The following is a 23002-nucleotide window of genomic DNA, read 5'->3' as shown; positions in this document are numbered from 1 at the left end:
TAAGTAACTTGAGAGCAGTCATTGTACATAAATATCTGAATACGGTTACACCGAAAAGGTAACATCATTTATCCTTGAATTATTACGCAATTATTGCCTTCTTTACATCTATATGTATGCGGCTTTTTGAAAAAGAAAACAAGTTCACCTGCTTTAATGATCGTAACACACTGTCATTTTGATCTCATTATTATTATTATTATTATCATCATCAAAGAGTAACTTGTCGCCGACTAAATAGATTACAGAGGTTATAGTTTCATCTAAATTATAATTGAATATTCAAGTACTATTCAAGGAATCGATTTGCGAAAATCTACTTCAAAACATAATTTCTCAATCCATAACATTACGCCTGTTACTCCCAATCGAGCATAGGCTGCTGACCAGCATTCTCCAACACACTCTGTCATGGGCCTTCCTTTATAGTTCGATCCAATTGTTGTTAATTCTTCTCATATCTGTCTCCGATCCCCGGCGTAATGTGTTCTTGGGTCTTCCTCTCCTCCTTTGGCCATGAGGATTCCAAGTGAGGGCTTGCCTTGTGATGCAGTTGGGTGGTCTCTTCAATGTGTGTCCTATCCACTTTCAACTCTTGTTTCTGATTTCTTCCTCTGCTTAGATCTGGTTTGTTCTCTCCCACAGCAGGTTGTTGCTGATAGTGTCTGGCCAACGGATCCGAAGTATTTTGCGTAGACAGATGTTAACAAACACCTGTATGTTCTGGATGATGACTTTCGTATTTCTTCAAGTTTCCGCCACATACAGTAGAACTGTCCTGACATTTGTATTGAAAATCCTGACCTTGGTGTTGACTGTTATATCCTAGCTAAGATTAAACTACGAGTAACTCCTGAAACCTAATAATGAACTAATATTATCTATATATTCCTGCTCTATAACTAGATTGTGTTTATCTATATCCGTCTTATTATAAGCTTCATTTTGACCTATAGATTATTATTGTACGATTTACTGTTTTTAAGTTATGCCCAGTCTATTGTTTACAGTCTTCTTTGTTCACAGCCAATTTCGGCTATATTTTGTATGAATGTTGTTTCCTATTTTATGGTGCGTTGCGGTCTGTTTGGTTGATATATAAACCATGTATGTTTGAAGTGAGTGATTTGTATGGTGAAAGCTGGTATTGACGTTCTGAACTCAACTGGAATGACTAGGAGAACAAACGACCATTAAAGACTCTAGTCTGTTTATACTGGTCGATACATCATTGTTATGACATAGTGTTAAAACTATATAAGTCATATTTTGATTGACGAATAAATCACTTGACAACTAGCCAGGCTTAAAGTCACAACAATCTCCATTAGGAAAAAAAAAATAGAAAAACAACACACCAACGGAAACATTACAGTTATTGACATATTTTACATTTTGTCTATCCATTGGAGGAAATAACAAGCAAACAAACAAACAGTTAATGTAGGTGAACAATTAGTGTCGGACAATAACTTGTTAAAATGTATATTACATATGTACTATTGATTAGTTACCATGTCATTTATACTATAAATTAATTCTTTATTTTAAGTACATTTATATTATTGATGAAAGTAGTAACTACGAATAAGAATAAATTTTCTGAACATTACATTCGATTCCCGCGAGGCGGAGTCGTGGATGCGCAGTGCTGAGGAATCCCACAATGGGACGAAACGGCCGTCCAATGCTTCTAGGTTTTCCATGGTGATCTAGCTTCAGTTGACTCGTGATTTCAACTGTTGAAATCATTACATAACTATTGAAGAGTCCCACAATAGGATTGATAAGTCTTGTTAATTGAACGCCTATATTCAGTTCTTATACTCTTCTAGTTACCACTGAAGCTAGAACTAAACAGCGAAATATAAGAGATACGCTTTACTCCAAAGGTTCGTTTTTATACAGAAAATCTAGGGTATTTATGGTATTTTAGATGTCCTTGGGTTTTCCCGAAAAATTCTAGAATGCTACTAAACATAGTAGCAGTATAAGTAATCATACTATCACAAATTCGATATGTGACTTTTCACTTTTTAGATGTTTCTGTCAAAACTTTTACTGAACGCTGATTGGATAAGATACTTTTCAGTGTATTCAAAGGTTTTATTGACTTTTTTTTTCAAAGAGTTTTCTGGATCTCCTCAACAAGGATGAAACGTCCGTCTAGTACTTCCTGGTATTCCATAATGGTCTAACTTCAATTGATTCATAATCTCAACTATTGTCTTATATCTATCTTGATTAATTTCATACAATATTTGCTTCTTAATTAAGATATTGAAAAATCCCTCGTTGACCACTGTCTCTATCAATTTTGTATATTTATTATTAATTAAGGTTACTTAATGTTCGTTTCATATTAGTGATATAAGGACCAAGAGAGCCTAGATAGCATTGAACACTTATTTCTTCCAATCTCTGTTTTACTTTTCATAAAACCTTATGATCCTTCCCTACTTTCTACATGTTGGAGTCAAGTTATCTACAAACTATCAACTTGATCATTAGTGGCTTAGAACAAGGATATACTTTTAAACATGCATATACATAATGATGATTTAGATGGTGGTTGAAGGTAGTCAACAGGAAGCCCTGGACCCGGGTTTTGTGCTACTTGGCACTCGTCAGCAAGGTGTACCTGTAATCTTGAGGGAACTGGTGCTCCCTGACGGATTCGATCTCGTGTCACCCAGCTTCACAGTCAGAGACGTTACCACTGAGCTATCCGAGCCGTGACCAACCTCCTGCAGGACTGAGATGTAATCACAATTGATTGATCACTGGGTGGTGATTAATGTCATGCTTGTCTAGTCGATCGATAGCATTCGATCTGCACTAATAAGGACTAGACAAGCATGACATTGATCACCACCCAGTGATCAATCAATTGTGACATAATGATGATGTTTACAATTGATTGATCACTGAGTGGTGGATCAATTTAACATATGTCAGGTACTTCTTAGTTCAGATCGAATCCTATCGACCAAGTTGTAACGTGTCCAGTAGTCTGGGTGACTCGACATTGCGTGCACTATGTTGAAATAGGATGATGTTTGGAAGTAGTCAACAGGAAACTCTGGACCCGGGTTTCGTGTTATTCGACACCGGTCAGCAAATTGTATCAGTAATCTTGAAGGAACTGGTGCTTTCTGACAAATCTGACCCCATGTCACCCAGCTTCACAGTCAGAGACATTACCATTGAGCTATCGGGCCGTGACCAACCTCTTGTAGGACTAATACAATTTACTATAATCTTCATTAACTGTCATTTTAACATTCCTTAGCAATTGGATAAAATACACTTCTATGACTTCGTTAAACTAACTTACCAAATGAAAGACAAAAGTAAAGAGAAAAAAAAACAATGAACGAACTAACTAACTAACTACAACTGTTTAAATTATGTAAAAATCAGTAAAAGTTTCATTATTCTTATAAGATTAAATGAATAAATATAGATAAATCACTAAAAGGTGTAATAATGTAAATGTCTATACACATATACTAAATCACATGTTTTTATTCAATCGGCTGCCCCCCCTCTGTTACCCCCATCACTCCCACCACCACCACCACCACCACCTCTCCCCTACCCATTCTTAACCACAAAACTACAATAATAAACATTCTAGTATTATTATTATTATTATCACCATAGTGAAATCATTTCAAACCATCTCAATGGAATGAATACTATACAGAATTACAAATCATTATGATATTGAATAGAATTGAAGACTAAAAATAACCACAGCAACAATAATAACACTAATGTTTATTTAATACAAACTGATTATGATTATTCTACACAGTTGTTACATTTTTGTCATTTAAGAAAGGAAGAAAAAATCTTTTTGAATGCCTTCAATACCACTTTCTCTTCTTTTTTTCTTTTTCTTCTTCTTCTTCTTCTTCATTTTTCTTTTTTTCGTTTACTTACTGGCTTACACACGGATAAAGTTTATGAAATAGAAAGTGAATTGTCTATTGAATAAACTTGTTTAGATTAGCGAATATAAATTCACATTTTTTTAAAAAGCAGAGATGGATAGTGATTAATAGTGGAATCAAGGATTCGAGTTTCATCCTCTTTGGGACTCGTCAGTTGAATGATTTTTATTATTCTTCTGATAAAAGTTGTCCATTATGTGTTTTTATACGGAAAAAGAAACAATCATGTCGTTTAATGGAAAGTTTTTTTCTGAGTACGATATTTTGATCATGTACAATGAGTACCTGTAACTCAGAGTTGATGTCAAATTCGAGAGAGTCGAACCCAGTAATGTTCGACTTAAATGCCATGGACATATATCTAGCTGACAACTAACAAACAGAACGAAACACTCGTCCTGTATTTCATTGCTAGCCACTATCCAATCCGCCTGGAGCCCCTCTGGGGCTACTGCAAGTCCCAAGCCTGGATAAAGGAGGAAGGTTGGGTATGGGATTAGTGACCCCATCCCGTAGAAAACTAAATCGCTAAAAAAACGCTACCCAGAAAAACTTATTCAAACCATTTAAAATATGCCATGGGAGTTAGAAGGTCTTCATTTAGAAGAGCTATGACGCCCCATGGTGAAAGCCGAGTTCCTTCGGAAGCTATGAGGATGATGCCAATTCTGATAAACGGATCGACCATTAATTTAGGTACATGGAATGTTCATACAATGTGGAAGACCGGAAGAGTCTTCCAAATTGCCGCTGCACTATCCATCATTGCTAAGAATACTTGTGAGTTAAGATAATATCCAGGCAATATGCACAGTATGCACATATGCAAATGACAGACTGATCAATTGCATTCCTCAATATCAATGGGAAGATTCAAGTACACAGTATCAGTGAATCCATTCTTTTTTCTTTAAAAAAAATTGAATTTTAACTTTTACTTCGTAGTTCATGTGTCTTAATTATTTACTGATAATACTTATTTACTTACTTACGCCTTTTACCTCTCGTAGAAGAGCATTGGTCGCCCATCAGCATTTTGCATCCAACTCTCTACTGGACAATCCTTTCCACTTCTTTCTAGTTTCTATTTATCCTTTTCATATCTGCTTCCAGTTCTTGACATAGTGTATGTTCTTTGACCTTCCTCTTTTCCGTTTCCATTGAGGATTTCAAGTTAAAGCTTCCTTCGTGATGTAGTTCGGTGATTGTAGTATTTTAACACTTGAATTCATGAGTTGATCTAAGTTAGATCACCAATGAACACCTAAAAGTATTAGAATCTTATACTAAGACGAAATGATCGTCCAATGTTTCCATGTTTTCAATGGTATTTCTAGATTAAATTGATCTGTAACTCTGTTTAACCTCAATTTTGTTTAACTTTCATTATTCCTCTAATCAATATTAGTTTCTTAGAACAAGTTTGTTAAAAATAATACATAGTTACCATATTAATCAATTGTCGAACTTGCGACGATACGTATGATTCCATACTTACTTACTTACTTACTTACTTACTTACTTACTTCCGCACTTACTTACTTACTTACTTACTTACTTACTTCCGCACTTACTTACTTACTTACTTACTTACGCCTGTTACTCCTCGTGAAGGAACATAGGCCTCTCAACAGCATTCGCCATCCAACCCTGTCCTGGGAAATCCTTTCTAGATCCTTCCAGTTGTTACTCATCTTTTCCATATCTGCTTTTACTTCCCGACGTAATGTGTTCTTTGGCCTTCCTCTTTTTCTCTTCCTTTCAGAGTTCCAAGTTAGTGCTTGTTTCGTGATGTAGTTTGATGATTTGCGTAATGTATATCCTATCCATTTTCATCATCTTTTCCTAATTTCTTTGTCAGCTGTAAGCTGGTTTTTTCTCTTCCACAGTAGGCTATTACTGATGGTATCCGGCCAATGGATGTTGAGTATCGTTCGTAGACAACTGTTTATAAATACTTGTACCTTCTAGATGATGGTTGTTGTAGTTCTCCAGGTTTCAGCTTCATACAGTAGGACTGTCTTGACGTTGGTATTGAAGATTCTCACTTTGATATTGGTTGGTGTTTAACTTATATTAGTGTATCGTGTCAATGAAATTCAACAACCTCCATGAACTATCTATACTGATATAGGGATATAGTGAACGATTAGACTTATTTGCATGAGATATCTATTTCAGTATGATCTTAGTCAGGGTAGAATCAAAAACTAGGGGATAATAAACCCCTAAACAGTCTCGTACTGAAATTGAACGGTTGTATCAACAATTTCCTAGTTTCAATAGTATCCTAAGTGAGGTCGATCTATAACGAATACGACGTGTAGCTAATATTAAAAGACGTGTGTTTTCAAGCTCAAAATGTTGAAATTAAGTTAAGTGGGAATTGTATGACACATTTTCTTGTACTCTGTCTGAATTCCATTAAATATTAACGTCTCTTTTTTAATGATCAATCTCTTTTGTGTATTATCAGTATGAGGTTGTGGAGATTATTATGTTTTTGATTGAGACCATGAACCAATTAGTGTTAGACCACCATTGAAAATCTAGAAACACTAGACGGCCTTTTTGTCCTATTGTGGGTCTCCTCAACAGTGCATATTCACGATCCCGCTCGCGGGATTCGAAGCCAGAGCCTTCAGTCTCGCGAAAGAACTTTTCACCTCTAGACCACTGAGCCGGCATTCAAAGCTGTAAATTTTTTTGCAGTCAACTTTATGAAAGTTAAATTCATCACAAACTATTATCATTAAAAGAATGACTGAATAATAGGCAACACTGAGCAGCTGTATCGTTCGATTCCAATCTTTTTGATCTGATTAGAAACAACTTGATCTTGAATCGAGTATGATACATTTAAATCATTAATTCACCATTGTATGATTCATCTAACCAGGTTGAATTAATTCATGGTAATGCTATGATAATCATTCAATGTTCTTTAGCATTACCGACGTGATTAAACTCCATTGTATATGATTTCCCACTGAATGTCAATGTAATTATTCCACTACTTAAATTATATATCTGTACAGCAATACATAATGATTGCAAATAGGATTTCTTCATATGGTTAGATCAAGATGTATTCATAACAGAATGACGATCTGTTGAGATTGTAGTAATTTTAATAGTTGAATTTATGAATCAATCTAAACTAAACAACCATCGAAAATCTGGAACCACTTAAAAGTCATTTCGTATTAGTATGATACTCTTCAATAGTGCGCATTCACGATCATGCACCGAAGGGACTTGAACTCACATGCTAACGCCTAATCTCTAGACCATTGAGCAGATAGGTATCCAATAGTGTCAGTGTCTAACTTCAATTGATCCATGATCATGAACAACACTTCATTCATTGTTTGAGGTAGATACCTGTCACCACCCAACACGTATCGGACTTATTTGGTCACGAATTCACGTCAAAACTCCATATTCGTATATTTCCATTGATACCCACTTAGTTTTGTAGAATTATTCACTTAAATTATTTACTTTATTACTAGACAAGTTAAATCAACCAGAATGGTAAAATGGATACAATACTTTAAGTGAAATGAGTGTTAAAAATACGACACACCTCAGTAACGACATAACAACACACACACTCTCGCTCTCTCTCTTCATATATATGATGGTAGAGTGAAATGTCCAGTCATGAACATCAAATAACTAGAGCATGAGATCTAGACATTATACATTGTCATTATCAATCATACACTCAATTGAACATATGACATTGGGAAGTCCATTTATTTGCGTAAATCAATGTTTACAGTTTAAGTTTTACACATGTCATAATTATTCGGTAAATAAATAGTAGATTGTAGTGCTGAAAATACTGTTAAGTGTATGAGATCTAGTCGTAAATTATTATTAGCCTTTGCTTAAAAAAACTTGTCACTTAAGTCTATTTCAAGACAATCCTCACAGAATGTACATATGCGCCAACAAGAGACTGATCAATTACAACATCAAGTGAATTTAAACTTCAGCCCACTGCACAAACAGGTGACTATTGGGATTCAGTAACTAAATGGATAACGTGATGGTATTTTAGGCGAATGGTACTGGGTTCCAGTTCCAGATTGAACATCAACAAATCTGGGATGTAGGTACATTCGACTGATGAGTCTCAGGTAGGACGAAACACGCGTCAAACTGGATTCCATTGCTATTTCACCACTATCCATCTTTTCATAATTTACATAATATTTTATAAATTACATTTAAAATATAATTCATACTTCCTTCTTTTTCTATTCATCCTTTAAGGTAACCTAATCTTTATCTAAACTTATACATACACCATAGTAACAATAATGACTTATGATAAAACCCGCTTAAAATTCAATTCAAATATATCTTATTATAATCATAATAAACAATTTGATTTACCATCATTACTGGCTACTGGAAAATTTTATATTGATGAATATGGTTTTCTTGTTACATCCAATGGTACACGTTATCGTATCCCATCTGGTCCACCAGAAGGTCGTAAACCATTACAATTTAATCAATTACCAATCATTAATAATAAGAATAAATCAATAATTCATTTCAATTATCCAATCAATATAATCAATAAATCCCATGAAACTATTCATATTGAATTACAAGATACTCATAAATTATTCAATAATTCTGATCATGATTATGATGAATATCATCATAATAGTATTATGCCCTCCTCCTCCTCCTCATTATCATTATTACCATTACCTTATATGAAATCCAATCTATCAATGAAACCATTGAATAATAGTTCATCTATGAACTTCATTCATTCAAATCAACATCATGGTCATCATCATCCTAGTGATACATTACATACCATAGATTGGAATGTGATCTTATTCACATTGATTATTAGTTCTATATCATTAGTATGTAATATTATTTTAATTGTTTTCTTATCCTATCGATTACATCATCATCATCATCCTCGTCATCCTCGTGATTATCAGAAATGGTTACATCATCACCATCATCATAAATACTTCAATAGTTCATGTAATCATAGTAATCATGAAAATAAACAATTGACTACTACCAATACTACTAATAATACTACTAATTATGAATATAAAGATATATTATGTAATCATCTTTTTAAAAATCAATCAATCCCATGTCAGTGTATTACTGATTTAAACCTAGTGACTAATTGTCCATATGTATATAAACAATTGAAAGGTAACAATCACACTAGGAATACTACTACTCATAAAGATAATAATCTTAGTAATATAATGAATTCTAATATTAAAAACTTATCATATCCATGTTGTAATATAAATTCTAATTGTGATTTACATTCATCTCTATTACATAATCATAAAAAAAGTAAAAAAATTAAATCATCTATCATAAAACAATCAAATCAATATAATGAACATGATCATTTATATTCATGTAATAAATCATTACCATCTAATCATCATTGGTTACTATGCTCTACAAATCAACAATCCGATATTGATTCATTTAATAATAATAATAATAATAATGATTGGAAAATAATTCCTAATCATGATATGATTAGTGATTGTAGTAATGAAGATGCCCATGACAACAAAAACAACAACAGTAACAAACAGCACCACCACCACCACCATAGCAACAACAACAAGAATAACAACTACTTATCTAATTCAAATATTTTATATACACCATCAAGGTATTCGAAACAACAACACAAATGTATACATCTTCAAACAAATACAAATCAAAGACATCATATATCACAACAACCATTATCTATAATTCATTCATATAATACTTTATTAAATCAATCCCCTAGACTAAGTGATTGTGTTAATGATCCAACTATTCAAGAAGACGAAGATGAAAAACAACAAGGACTAGAACAAGAAGAAGATCACGAAGAAGAAGATGATGATGATGAAGAACAAGAACGGGAAGAACAACAACAACAACGAGAAGAAGATGAACACTTGATAACTAATCCAAAATGTATCATATTGAAAAATTCCATGATTATTTATCATCAATATATTTATATATGTTATACTATAGCAATACATTTAGGTATACTTGGTATTATATTATCATTATTACAATTATTAGTTATATGTATTGCATTAATACAAAAAACTACCTTAGATACTACCTATGATATAACATATAATCATGAATTTATATGTCTATTATCGAATTCATTAGCCACAGATACACTATTATGTGTTCGTTTATACCTAGTAACTATATTTATATTATGTTCATTTATTATATTCTATATACAAATCATCATGAAAATGGTAATCACCATCATAGATTTTACAAGTTTTCAATTACCTAAATATTCCTTCTATAAACGATTTCTATTTACTATCATACATAATACTACTAATAAGCATACTACTTATAATCATGATAGTAATCATATTTATTTTCAACAAAATTTTGCATATATTGCTTTAATTCATTCAATTCCATGGGCATTAGCTGCTGGTACATCATTATTGATTGCTTTTTTATTTCAAACACCTATACATTCAAATTCATTGATAATCAATAAATCAATATTTAATCATAGTCAATATACATGGATGGAATCAATTAAATCAAATCATATAAATCTATTATTTAATGGATTACATTCATTATTGACATGTTCTATGAAGAGAACAACATCATTATCGGCATCATTGTCGTCGATATCATCATCGTCGTCGACATCAACTTCTATGAATCCTGATGTCATGACAACTAATACTTCTACATGGATATCATCAATTCTTTTAATTATTATCCCATTATTATTACAAATGATGATGATTATATTATTTATTATATTATTATATATGATTATATCTTATATTAATCATAGAAATTGTAATATATATCAATTAAAATTACCTAATCAATCAATAGTATTGATTATATTGATTTTATTGATCGAATTGATTAGTTTATGTATACCAATTGTATATTATTTTATTATGACATATTATTCAATTAATGATAAACAATTATTATTTATTACACGTATTATTATATTACATTTTTGTATTGATCCAATTTTATTGATTTATATAATACAAAAATGCCTTAGTAACAAACATATTTTAATGCTTAGTAACAAATTTAATAGAATCCATATGAAATCAATAAAAAATAAAAAAAATAATCAATTAATTGATTATCATTCATTAGAATGTATTAATAATAATGATAATGATAAAAATGAAATGAAACCATTAACATCACCTATACATTTATTTAATTGTTTACCAATGCATCATTCAAATACTATTAGTACTACTATTACTACTTATACCACTACTAATACTACTTATAATAGTAATAATAATATTCAATCTGTTGTTATGCCATATTTAACTGATTCAGGATATTTTGTATCAACAATCAATAATCATAATAATAATGATAATCATTCACTGATTACATCATCAATCATCAATAATGATAAAATCAATATGAATAATTATATATTACCCATAACAACGGATACAATTGAAGTAACTATGCCTAATATATATCCGAATAATAATAATAGTAGTATTACTAGTAGTAGTAATAATATACATCTAAAAGATTCATCATTATTAACCCCAGTTACAGAAATGAATAATCATAATACATTAATCTATAAAAATATGCATGATGCCTATCCACAATTATGTCAACATCATCAACGTTTATTAGCTGAACAATATAAACAACCAATTATGGATACAATAAAACGTAATCGTCATTTTACTAATGTACCACGTATGAATCAAACGATAACAACAACCAATTTTAATGCATTATCTCTCAATAAATCAATCAATGAATATTCCAATAATGAGAATAATGATAATACAATACCTCATATAATGAATGAAATGGTATGTACACAACAGCATAGTACAGCAACAGCAGCTGTGATGGCAGCTGCAGCAGCTGCAGTAGCAGCACAAGCAAGTACATTAACTAAACCAATACATTCATTATTAGATTCAATACAAATGACACCTAATCCATTATTATTTATAAATAAACAAAAAACAATAGAACAATCTATATCAAATGATAATCAATAATGAATTATGAACAAATTAATGATTAAGATTAAACAAGTGTATGATAAAGTCAGAAAGAGTTTTGTGGAAATTTTTTTAGAAATTTCATTGATTGAAATCATGAATCAATTGAAGTTAGACCATCATGGAAAACCTGGAAGTACTGGATAGCCGTTTCATCCTAACATGGTACTCCTCAGCAGTGTACGGTAGTACAACTTCGTGGATTAGATGAAGTTGGACAATAACACCGATGGATGCCGGCTCAGTGGTCTAGTTGGTTAAGCACCTGACGCGAGACTGATAGGTCGTGGGTTCGGATCTCGCGGGATGTGGGACTGCTGAGGAGTCACATGCTGGAACGAAACGACAATTCAGTGCTTCCAGGTTTTCCATGGTGGTCTAGCTACAATTGACTCATGATTTCAATCACTGAAGTGTATAATAATTTAATGATTCATTCAATTCATTATAAGATGAATATTATTTCTGTATATAAAGATTTTTATTCAGTCATTGAATTGTGTGTTGTTTCGTTGTTGTTGAACGGATCCAAGTTCGACGACTGTTGGAAACGTAGAAGAAATGAATATCTGTTTTGTTACAGTAGATGACACTTCAATAATCGGTACTGATGATTTAGATATAAGAAATCAAACTAAGAAACTTCGGTTTCACACACATGGACGAACACTTAGCCTTTAGACCAATAATCAGTCAGTCAGTCAACTACAACGTAGGAGCAGGCACATATATGCATCGGTCCAAGTTGCCATACCTCATTAGCACAACAAGATGAACAACAAATTCATGGTAGTTAATTCAATGGTATTAATATATAAAAGAAAGATTGTGTATAAGAATATAATAGAAGAAGAAAGAATTAGTTTGTAGAAAGAAAGGTATGAAGCAATTTTAATCTCATGGTTTAAAAGAAGATAAAGAGTGTATACATCTACTCTACTGTGATGGATTCTGTGCCAAGTACCAAGAGTCTCCAACCAATGGTTACGATAGTCACGTGGAAACCAACCAAGTGGTCTGCATCTACTAAAATGGCTCAGACTAGAGGTTAGTGACGTCAAGTACTGATGCCACGTTTCAGTTTGACCGCCTCTCACTTTCTTCGAGCCATCCCCTACACTAGTCTTCATTGAGCATCGTTCTAATCGGTGGTTGGGCATGCGTAATACATTGCCCAACCATCTCAGTCGATGAAGACTTAAAACTTCATCACCTGGTTTAGCATCATCATTCCCTAATACCCTGTGTCCAACCTCACTATTACTTAACTAGTGATCGCAGCAGATGTGAACAATATTTCTAAGGCATCTGTGGTCAGTTACTAGTAAGCTACGAAAATCCCCTACTCTTACCGGACATGTTTTATAGCCATAAAGTAGGACGAAGCGAACTGCTGAGCAGCAAAACCGTCCTTTGTTTGGTAGACGGATATCTCGCCTACGCTTTAAATGAAGCGAGTTGGCAAAAGCCAAATGAGCCACACAAGTCACTTAATTTGTGTGTGTACTATGATACTGTCCGGGTGCACAGACGAAGTAGGTGGTTTTCCTAAAGGGCCATATCCGGAGTCTTCGACCTAATGGTCTGATACACAAGTCGGTGGAGCAACATAAGGAGATGCATTAGCATGGTAGACAGTAACCAACACTATTTGTTCCCTCGGGATCCTGAAGTCCATGTGCTCCATTTGTTTGAAATATAGGTTTTCCAACTTCCCTATGTGTATCCTTCGTACCCACCAACCCGGTTAAATCTCCTGCCAAATATTCGCTTTTCGTCCTTTCAATTTCGTAAACGACACCTGTAGTGCGAGAAAAGAGTGAGTATGACTCTTCTGGCAGTGGTTGTATGTACATGGTCATGTTAGAGCATTTTGAGAGGGAGAGCCGACTCTCCTCACACTTTTTGCACCAGGGCATTTGTGGGTTACATGAAATTCATCAGAAGAAATTGGTTACATTTTCATCAAAACTACTATTATCTGTAGGTCTGAAACGCACTTTGATTAATATTAGAAACTGAAATATTATCACCGAACCATTCAAGCCTCAATCAATCACCTGTTAGGTCAGTGCACAAGGAAAACTCAACAGAATTCAAGACTTTAGATAACACCTTATACGAGAGTATGCTCATGTACTAAAATGAAACAATTTTTGATTACACTTCTGTTGTAACGTGTGGCCTTGTTCCCCTATCAATATATCGCCAACTAGAGAACAGTGATTTATCGACCAGATCAATGACGCATAAAACCCGTACGAATAGTTTAGAGTCATTATCGGCCATTCTACTCATCTTGTTGAGTGCAGAACATCGATCTCAACCTCTGTGATATGAATCGAGTATTTCAAACAGTAGGTTTATATATCAACCAGACAGATCACATCGTACTATAAAATAGGGAACAACATTTGTACAAGATTTGGCCAAATGTGGCTGTGAATGTGGGGGGGGTAGTGATTAAAAGACAGGGCATAACTCATGAATGGTAAGTCGTATAGTAATAGTTCATTGATTAAAATAAAGCTTATAATAAGAGGAATATGAATATGAATAATTTAGTTACTTAACAATCATACAATAATATAAGGTCATAAATAGATCCCAAAACAGTTACGATTCATTATGCTCGTCGAGATGCAACAACATCCACCATACAATACATGTATACCAATACACTTGAATGATAGAATAATCTTTCTTATTCACATTAGAAATCTTGTACATAAACAAAAATGTATTTCGCTTTACGGTTTCCATTTAAAAAAGAAAAAAACTAGGCTAAAGACCACCTATTCTTGTTGCCCAGTGTTTATACCTCTAATCTCCAAATTTAGATGGTGGTTGGAGGTAGTCAACAGGAAACCCTGGACCCGGGTTTCGTGCTACTTGGCACTCGTCAGCAAGGTGTACCTGTAATCTTGAGGGAACTGGTGCTCCCTGGCGGATTCGATATCGTGTCACCCAGCTTCACAGTCAGAGGTAACGTCTTTGACTGTGAAGCTGGGTGACACGAGATCCTGTTGACTACCTCCAATCATCATCTAAATCTCAATACATAGTGCCCGCAGTGTCGAGTCACTTAGACTGGTGGCCACATTGCAACATGATCGATAGCATTCGATCTGCACTAATAAGGACTAGACAAGCATGACATTGATCACCACCCAGTGATCAATCAATTGTAATCTCCAAATAGAACATAAATGTACATACATATATATAGATGTATATGTATATGCAAAGAAGTATGAAAGATTGTATAGGTGTAATACTTTTTCAGACCACATAGTAAGAAAAATGAGACAAAAAATTTAGATTGAAATAAAATGTATAAAGGAAATTTAAGCCTTTAAATGCCATGGTACGACAGAGGGTGAGGAGAGTTAGCTCCTCCTCTTCAAATGCTCTCACATGACCGTGTGCATAGAACCACTGTCAGGAAAATACTACTCAATGCTTTCTCACACCATCGGTGTTGTTTACGAAATTGAGAGGATCAAATGCGAATATTCAGCAGGAGCTTTAACCGGATTAGTGGACGCAGAGGGTCCATCCAGGAGAGTTGGAAAACCTTCATGTCAAACTAATAGTTCACATGGACTTCAGGATCCTGAAGGAATAAATGGTGTATGGACCAATCGTTGGTGACTGGCTACCATGTGAATGCATCACCTTACGTTGTTCCACTGAATTGTGGATAAGATTTTTAGGTCGAAGGCTCAGGGTATGGCCCTCAAAGAAAACCGCTAGCTTCAGTCTGGTCACCCAGTCAATATCACAGCCCATACACAAATCAAGTGAATTGTGTGGCGCATATGTATTCAGTGCCCCTTTTTACCAATATTTACGTGTTCAAATAAATAAATAACTCTAAAGTTTCACATGGGAAATTTATTCGAGTTCCTTCAAAGAAATAACTTAGATTACTTTACTCAAATATCTCAAATCATATAAGAAATTTGATCGAAGTAGTTTAACAGTATTTGGGTACTGAGTTGATATAATGCAATAAGAAGGAAGAATGTATTTGGAAAATCTTAGTGAATGAGCTTGAAGTAAATCCAACTGTAGGGACAATGAAATGTCACTAATCCTTAGCCTAGTCATTCGGTAGTTTGGTCACTGAATATAGAACCGACCATCGATCCCCGTCAAGGTCAAGGACGACTAACGCGCGTCATTTAATCGTACGACATGGAGTGGCCCATGAGGCGATAGTCTTACATTCGCTTGTATCTACTTTAACTAATATATTTCTGTAATAAAGTCCTTTGTGTTGTACAGTCTTCAAAGCATCTATACTACCTCGATAAGTCGATGGGGCAATCCACGTAAGGTGCTGACCGCAAGGTGTGACTTCGATATTAGCTGGTTCATCACACCTTTTCTTTCTTAATTTAATAGGCCCTCAATCATTCGACGTAGATCATCTACACTGGTGATTTACACAACATTTTGCCACACAATTTGATTCAGCTTTTTCAACAAAATGTAATCAAACATCAAAATTATTGAATAGAAATAAGGACATGATTCACTGGTTAACTGTATACTAAATAGGTCATCCAATCAACATTAACAATGTTTAAAGTAGTTATTTGATTAAGTGTGTAATTATCATGATTTACGTACTTCATTACGCCTGTTACCCTCATGGAAGAGCATAGGTTGCTCATTACCATTCTCCATCCAATACTACCCTAAGCAATCCTTTCTAGTTGTTTACTGTTGTTACTCATTCTTTTGATTACTGTTTCCAATTATCTGTGCAGTGTGTTCTTTGATCTTCCTCTTTTTTGTTTCCATTCAGCATTCCATGTTAGTGCATTCCTCATGATGTAGTTTGATGATTTCCTCAATGTATGTTTTATCCAATTCTTCTTCAACTAGAAGCTGGTTTGTTCTCTTCCCCAGTAGGATGTTGCTGATGGTATCCGGTCAACAGACATTGAGTATCTTATGTAGAAAATTGTTTGAAAATACTTTTACTTTTATGGTGATGGTTGTAGTAGTTCTCCAAGTTTCAGCTCCGTGAAGTAGAACTGTAATTATTATAACTTAAATAAATATCTGCTTTAAAGATTGTTAACATTAATTGACTGACTTATTTAGTGTGCAATGAATCATGTACTTATTTGTATTCAATAATTTCGATTTCAATAGTTGGAATCATGAGTCAATTGAGGCTAGACCACAATGGAAAATATGGAAGCACTAGACGGCCGTTTCGTACTAGTATGGGACCCCTCAACACTGCACATCCACGATCCCGCCCCCCCCCGTGAGATTCAAACACAGGACCTATCAGTCTCATACTAGGACGAAACAGCCGTCCAGTTCTTCCAGGTTTTCCATGGTGGTCTAGCCTCAATTGACTCATGATTCCGACTATTGAAATTTCTAATATCTCCACAAAACCCCTTGTGATAATAATTTTGATGTTTGATTATATTTTGTTGAAAAGCTTGAAGTAAATTACCATGTAAAATGTTGGATTTAATTCATATCCATTCGCTGATATTTTACAAATACATTTTTCCTCCTTAATGTATCTCAATGGCTAGCAGTGAAATCCAGTGTGACGCGCGTTTCGTCTTATTTAGGACTCGTCAGCTGGATGCACCTATATCGTAGAGTTGATGTTTACTCCGGAACTCTTTGATTAGCGGTTTACATTAGTAGGCTTCAGCTGATAAATCCTTTTATATACAAATAATATTGAAATAAACTAGAAAATAGTCCAAATTTAAAGAATGATTTACATCATTCTTCTTATAGAAGTTCTCTACTGTGTGTTTTCGTACGGAAGGAGAAACAGTCATATAGTTTAATAGACAATTTTCTTTCAGTATGATACTTTGACCATGTATCATGAGTAAATTAAGCTTATACAATAAGGTTACTGATTAATAAACGAGGTCTAGGGAGAAATTCAGAACAGTGAAACGTTTGTTAACATTAACATTGAATTATCGACAATCTATAACTTGAATTCATTGAAGTGGGAAATATCTAGCATTCGATTCCAATCAAGTATTGCAGCATTCAAGCCCTTATCGCCAACGATTGGTTCATACGCCATTTATTCCTTCCGGAGCCTGGAGCCCATGGGCACTATTGGCTTGAAATGAGGGTTTTCCAACTCCCTCATATGGACTCTTCGTGTCCACCAACCCGAATAAACCTCCTGCTGGATATTCGTATTTCGTCCTCTCAATCTCGTCAACAACAGTAATACCGTGGGCAGGCATTGAGTATGACGTTCCCGGCAGTGGTTGTATGCATATGGCCATGAGAGAGCATTTCGAAAGGGAGAACTGACTCCCCCCACCTTCGACTTTCTCTGGGCATTCGGGTATTGATTTTCATCGATACCCGAACAAAGATCAATCCGTCACGTATTCTAAGATGGTAATTAAAACTAGTCAACAGGAAACTCTTGAAATAGGTTTCGTGCTATTCAGCACTCATCAGCAAGTTGTACCTGTAATCTTAAGAAACCTGATGTTCCCTGACAGATTCGATCTCATGTTGCCCAGCTTCACAATCAGACTCTTTAACGTTGAACATATTCTCTCTCCAGATTAAAATATTCCCCATAACTCCCCGCCATTTATTATCTCCTATAAATAAATAAATTTTAAAAGGTATATTATAAAAAGGGATTATTCTTTTTTGGGAAAAAAAGAATTATCATTTAAGTAATCAAGCGAAAAAATCTCTTTCCGCTAGACATTACCCGTTGAAATGTCCAATGGTTCCTTTTTTTCTTTTTTTTAATTTTTCTTTTTATCCATTCATCAAACGTTTCTGTTTTAAGGGTATCAATTAAATTTTTACATCTATAAGTTAAGAAAAAACGAAAACTATAAATAACCCAGTGTAGATAAGATATAATAGTTTTCATAGTAGTAACTAGTTAATGTAAGTATATACAACTGACGAGCCCTAAATAGGACGAAACTCTCGTCAAACTGAATTCTACTGCTAGTCACTATCCATCTTGGCTTGAAAAAAATGACTAGTCAGTTTGTGAAGATTTTTTGTGGAGATTGTATTAATTTCAATAGTTGATATCATGAGTCAATTGAAGCTAGACCACTATGGAAAACCTGGAAGTAATTGACGGCCGTTTCGTTTTATTGTAAGACTCCTCAGCAGTATGTATCAACGATCCCACCTCGCGAGATTCGAACCCAGGATCTATCGTTCTCGCACGCGAACGCTTAAGCTCTAGATCACTGAGCTGGTATCCAGTGGTATTAATGTTTAACTTCAACTAATCCACAAAATTGAGCGTCACATCCATCATTGTCTTTAGTGAGTTACCATCTCACAACAGACCTGATTGAACTTGTTATACCCGAGCAAAGATTAAATCACGAGTAACTTCTGGGGCATATTAATTGACTAATATTATCTATACATTCTTAGGGTGTAACTATTTAATAATTGGATTACGTATATTTATATTCCCCTCTTATAATAAGCTTTATTTTGACCTATATTTTATTATTGAACGATGTACGGTTCTTAAGCTATGTTCAGTTTATGAACTACTGCCTCCCACGTTCACAGCCACCTTTTGGCTTTATTGTGTATAAATGTTATTTCCTATTTTATGATGCGTTGCGATCTGTTTGATTGATATATAAACCCAGTATGTCTGAAATAAATTATTCGATTCGATTTGCATAGTGGAAGCTGATATTAGTGTTCTGGACTCAACTGGACAGGCTAGGCGGACATAGGACCAATAAGGACGCTAGACTGCCCATACTGGTTGAACGTCATCATCATCATAAGACGTTTATATTTATTTTTAAAAGTAAAATATATCAATAATTTAAAATCCTTAACAAATAGATTCATTTCACTTGGTATTGTCTACTTGAATCTTCTGATTGTTGTTAAGGATTGCAATTGATCAATGTCTCTTTTATTGGCATATTTACATCCTGTGCAGATTGCCTCAATATTGCCTGAAGTCACAAACATTATAGACAAAGATGAATAGTGGTGGAATCCAGATTGTCGCGTGTTTTGTCCTATTCGATACTCGTCAGATGAATGTACCTACATCCCAGATTTGTTGTTGTTCACTGTAGGACTAAAACAAAGTACTATTCGCTTCAAACGTCATTGCGTTATCCACATAGTTACCAAGTCCTGATAGCCACCTAATTGTGCGATGGGGTCAGCTTATATTCACTTGGTGTTTGATTAAGTTCATGAACCAATTGATGTAAGACCACTATTAAGAACCTGAAAGCATTGGACGACCATTTCGTCCTATCGTGTGACTCCTCAGCAGTGCGCAACAGGATGAAATGGCCATCCAGTGCTCCAAGGTTTTCAATAGTAGTCTAACAACAATCGGTTCATGATCTTAATCAAAAACTTAATCATCTCCACAACCCTATACTAATAATCATTGTGTTAGAATTACAAATGATCAATCTTTTTCTTGGCATCCATCTTTGTTATGTTTTTCTTTTTGTTTTTTTTCTTCTTTTTTTAAAGCACCATACGGGAACTGATGTGAAATGTTACATTTCTTTATTGATTTAAATATAAAGTATTAATATTATCAAATATCGATTTATTTATTTATTCTATTCAGTAATGTTAGTGGTTAATCATTAAGTTTTGTATCCAGGACAAAGTGAATTACCAAGGAAAATTAAGGTTCTTGATGTGATTTTTATATTTAAACCAATTTATATCTGATGGGTTTTGTGGATATTATAGTAATTTCAATGGTTAAGATCATGAGTCAGTTGAAGCTAGACTACCATGGAAAACCTGGAAGTACTGGACGGCCGTTTCATCCTATTGTGGGACTCCTCAATAGTGCGCATCCACGACCTCGTCCCCCGCGAGGTCCGAACCCAGGACCTACTGGTTCCGTGCGCGAGCACTTAACCACTAGACTACTGAGCCGACATCCAGCGGTGTTAATGTCTAACTTCAACTAATCCACGAAATTGAGCGACACATACACCATTGTCATCAGTGAGTTATTATCTCACAACAGACCTGGTTGAACTCCACTGGTCACTACTTCTCACTAGAACTCCAGGATATACCTCTTGAAACCAGTTAGTAGTGAGCCTGTGTTGATTAATATCAGGGAGCGAGATCGTGGATGAGCACTGCTGAGGATTCCCACAATAGGATGAAACGGCCGCCCAGTGCTTCCAGGTTTTCCATGGCGGTCTAGCTTCAACTGACTCATGATCCAAACCAATTTAGTTGACATATTGTAGTGGACGAGAACATACAAGTGGGAACAAACAAATATATCAAAACATAGAATTACAGAATCCCTAATGAAATCTGAGAACCATACAGAAAATGTCCATCAATTGTCTAAGACTTCATCATTCTTTCGTCTTCACACTAATCATTCTCTGTTCTCGTTCTCTTTTCTTTAATCTTCTTAACCATCTGCTGTCAGGAATTTCACTTTTGATTGATGATACATATTACTTATATCTGTCGACATTAGTAGCACATACCACGTTAGTTATGTGTAATATAAAATGAAGCGATGTCGAGACTACAATTTATGGACAAGCCAGATCAGATATAAGATAATAGGTCTTGAATTTTTGCGCGAAATTCAATCATCTATTTGGGTAAATAAAGTTTTGGCATTATAGGTGATGTCGATTCGTGATGGGAACCTAACCTTTCTCTACCCGACACGGATTAGTTCCACTGGTCACAGCTTCTCATTAGAACTTCGAGAATTCCCTCACAAAGCTAGTCAGGATATGCTATAAGTGTAATCAAACAGTCTATGTCTTCAAAACAAGTCAGTTTAAGACTAAATTCAACTTTCAACATATTCTGTAGGTTCTTAGATAACTCCATTGATTAGGAGTCATCAAGAATCTATTTAAAAACTAGTGATTAGTATTTGAACAACTAAAGTTTGGTTGGCAGTTCCTTTTTGGAATTCTGTTAATTAAGACTAACAATCAAAATGATCTAATCTTTTGTTAGTTTGTATTCTTACTTTGAATAACTGTTTACTTGTCAGATGAACTACAACAATTGAATTTATACAACAATACTCGAAATGCTCTCACATAGGCACGTGCATACAACAACAGTTAGAGAAGTCCTACTCACTGCCTTCTCGCACCATGAGTGTTTTTTACGAAACTGAGAGGACGAAAAGCTAATATCCGACGCTTAAACCGGGTTGGTGGATACGGAGGATCCAGGTAGGGGACTTGGAAAACCCTGATTCCAAATCAATAGTGCACATGGGCTCCAGGATCCTGAAGGAACAAAATGTTCATGAAACATTCGTTGGTCACCGGTTACCATGGGAATGAATCTCTTGACGTTGCTCCACTGCCTTGTGGATTAGACTTTTAGGTCTAAGGCTCCGGGCGTGGTCCCCTAAGAAAACCACCTGTTTGTGTTTGGGCACATCATTATGAAATAGAGATAGATGATGATTACCAGTAGAGCAACATCACGAAATGCAGACCTATGGTATCCGGTAATCAATAATTGGTTCACATTGTTTTTTCTTCAGGATCCTGGAGTCCATGTGGACCATCGGTTTGGGATGAAGATTTTATAACTCTCCTAGTTGGGTCTTCCATATCTATCAATCCAATTAAAGCGCAAGACATTCACTTTTTGTTCTCTGAATTTCATAAATAACACCCCTATCACGAGAAAACAGTGAGTAGAACTTCCCTGTCGGTGAGTGTATTCACGTGGCTATGTGAGAACATTTGGAGAGGGACACCTGACTCTCTCTCTCTCTTTCTCTCTCTCTTTTCTCGTTTGCACCAAGGCATCCGACGGCTTATATCCAACTAAACAATCACTAAACAACTAAAATACATTAAATAGATGCTTATTTCTTAAACATCAAACTTTACATCATTGTTTACCTAATACTTTATAAACAATGAAATTTAT

The 23002-nt window shown here is 34.6% G+C and overlaps 1 protein-coding gene across 1 annotated transcript in view; it reads left to right on the top strand.

Annotated features, from left to right (window-relative positions):
• Positions 1-12834, top strand: part of MS3_00009722 (uncharacterized protein) — a 57121-nt gene extending 44287 nt beyond the window's left edge. The window contains exon 3 of the mRNA XM_012937906.3: positions 8244-12834. Within this exon, the coding sequence (XP_012793360.3) occupies positions 8291-12043 (3753 nt within the window). The 5' untranslated portion in view covers positions 8244-8290 and the 3' untranslated portion in view covers positions 12044-12834. The remainder of the gene's footprint in view (positions 1-8243) is intronic.
• Positions 12835-23002: the final 10168 nt, after the last annotated feature.

This window comes from Schistosoma haematobium, chromosome 7 (genome assembly GCF_000699445.3).
Source record: "Schistosoma haematobium chromosome 7, whole genome shotgun sequence".
In the NCBI taxonomy this organism is placed as follows: domain Eukaryota; kingdom Metazoa; phylum Platyhelminthes; class Trematoda; order Strigeidida; family Schistosomatidae; genus Schistosoma; species Schistosoma haematobium.
Note: the sequence above shows the minus strand (reverse complement) of the source record. Positions and strands in the feature narration are given on the sequence as shown.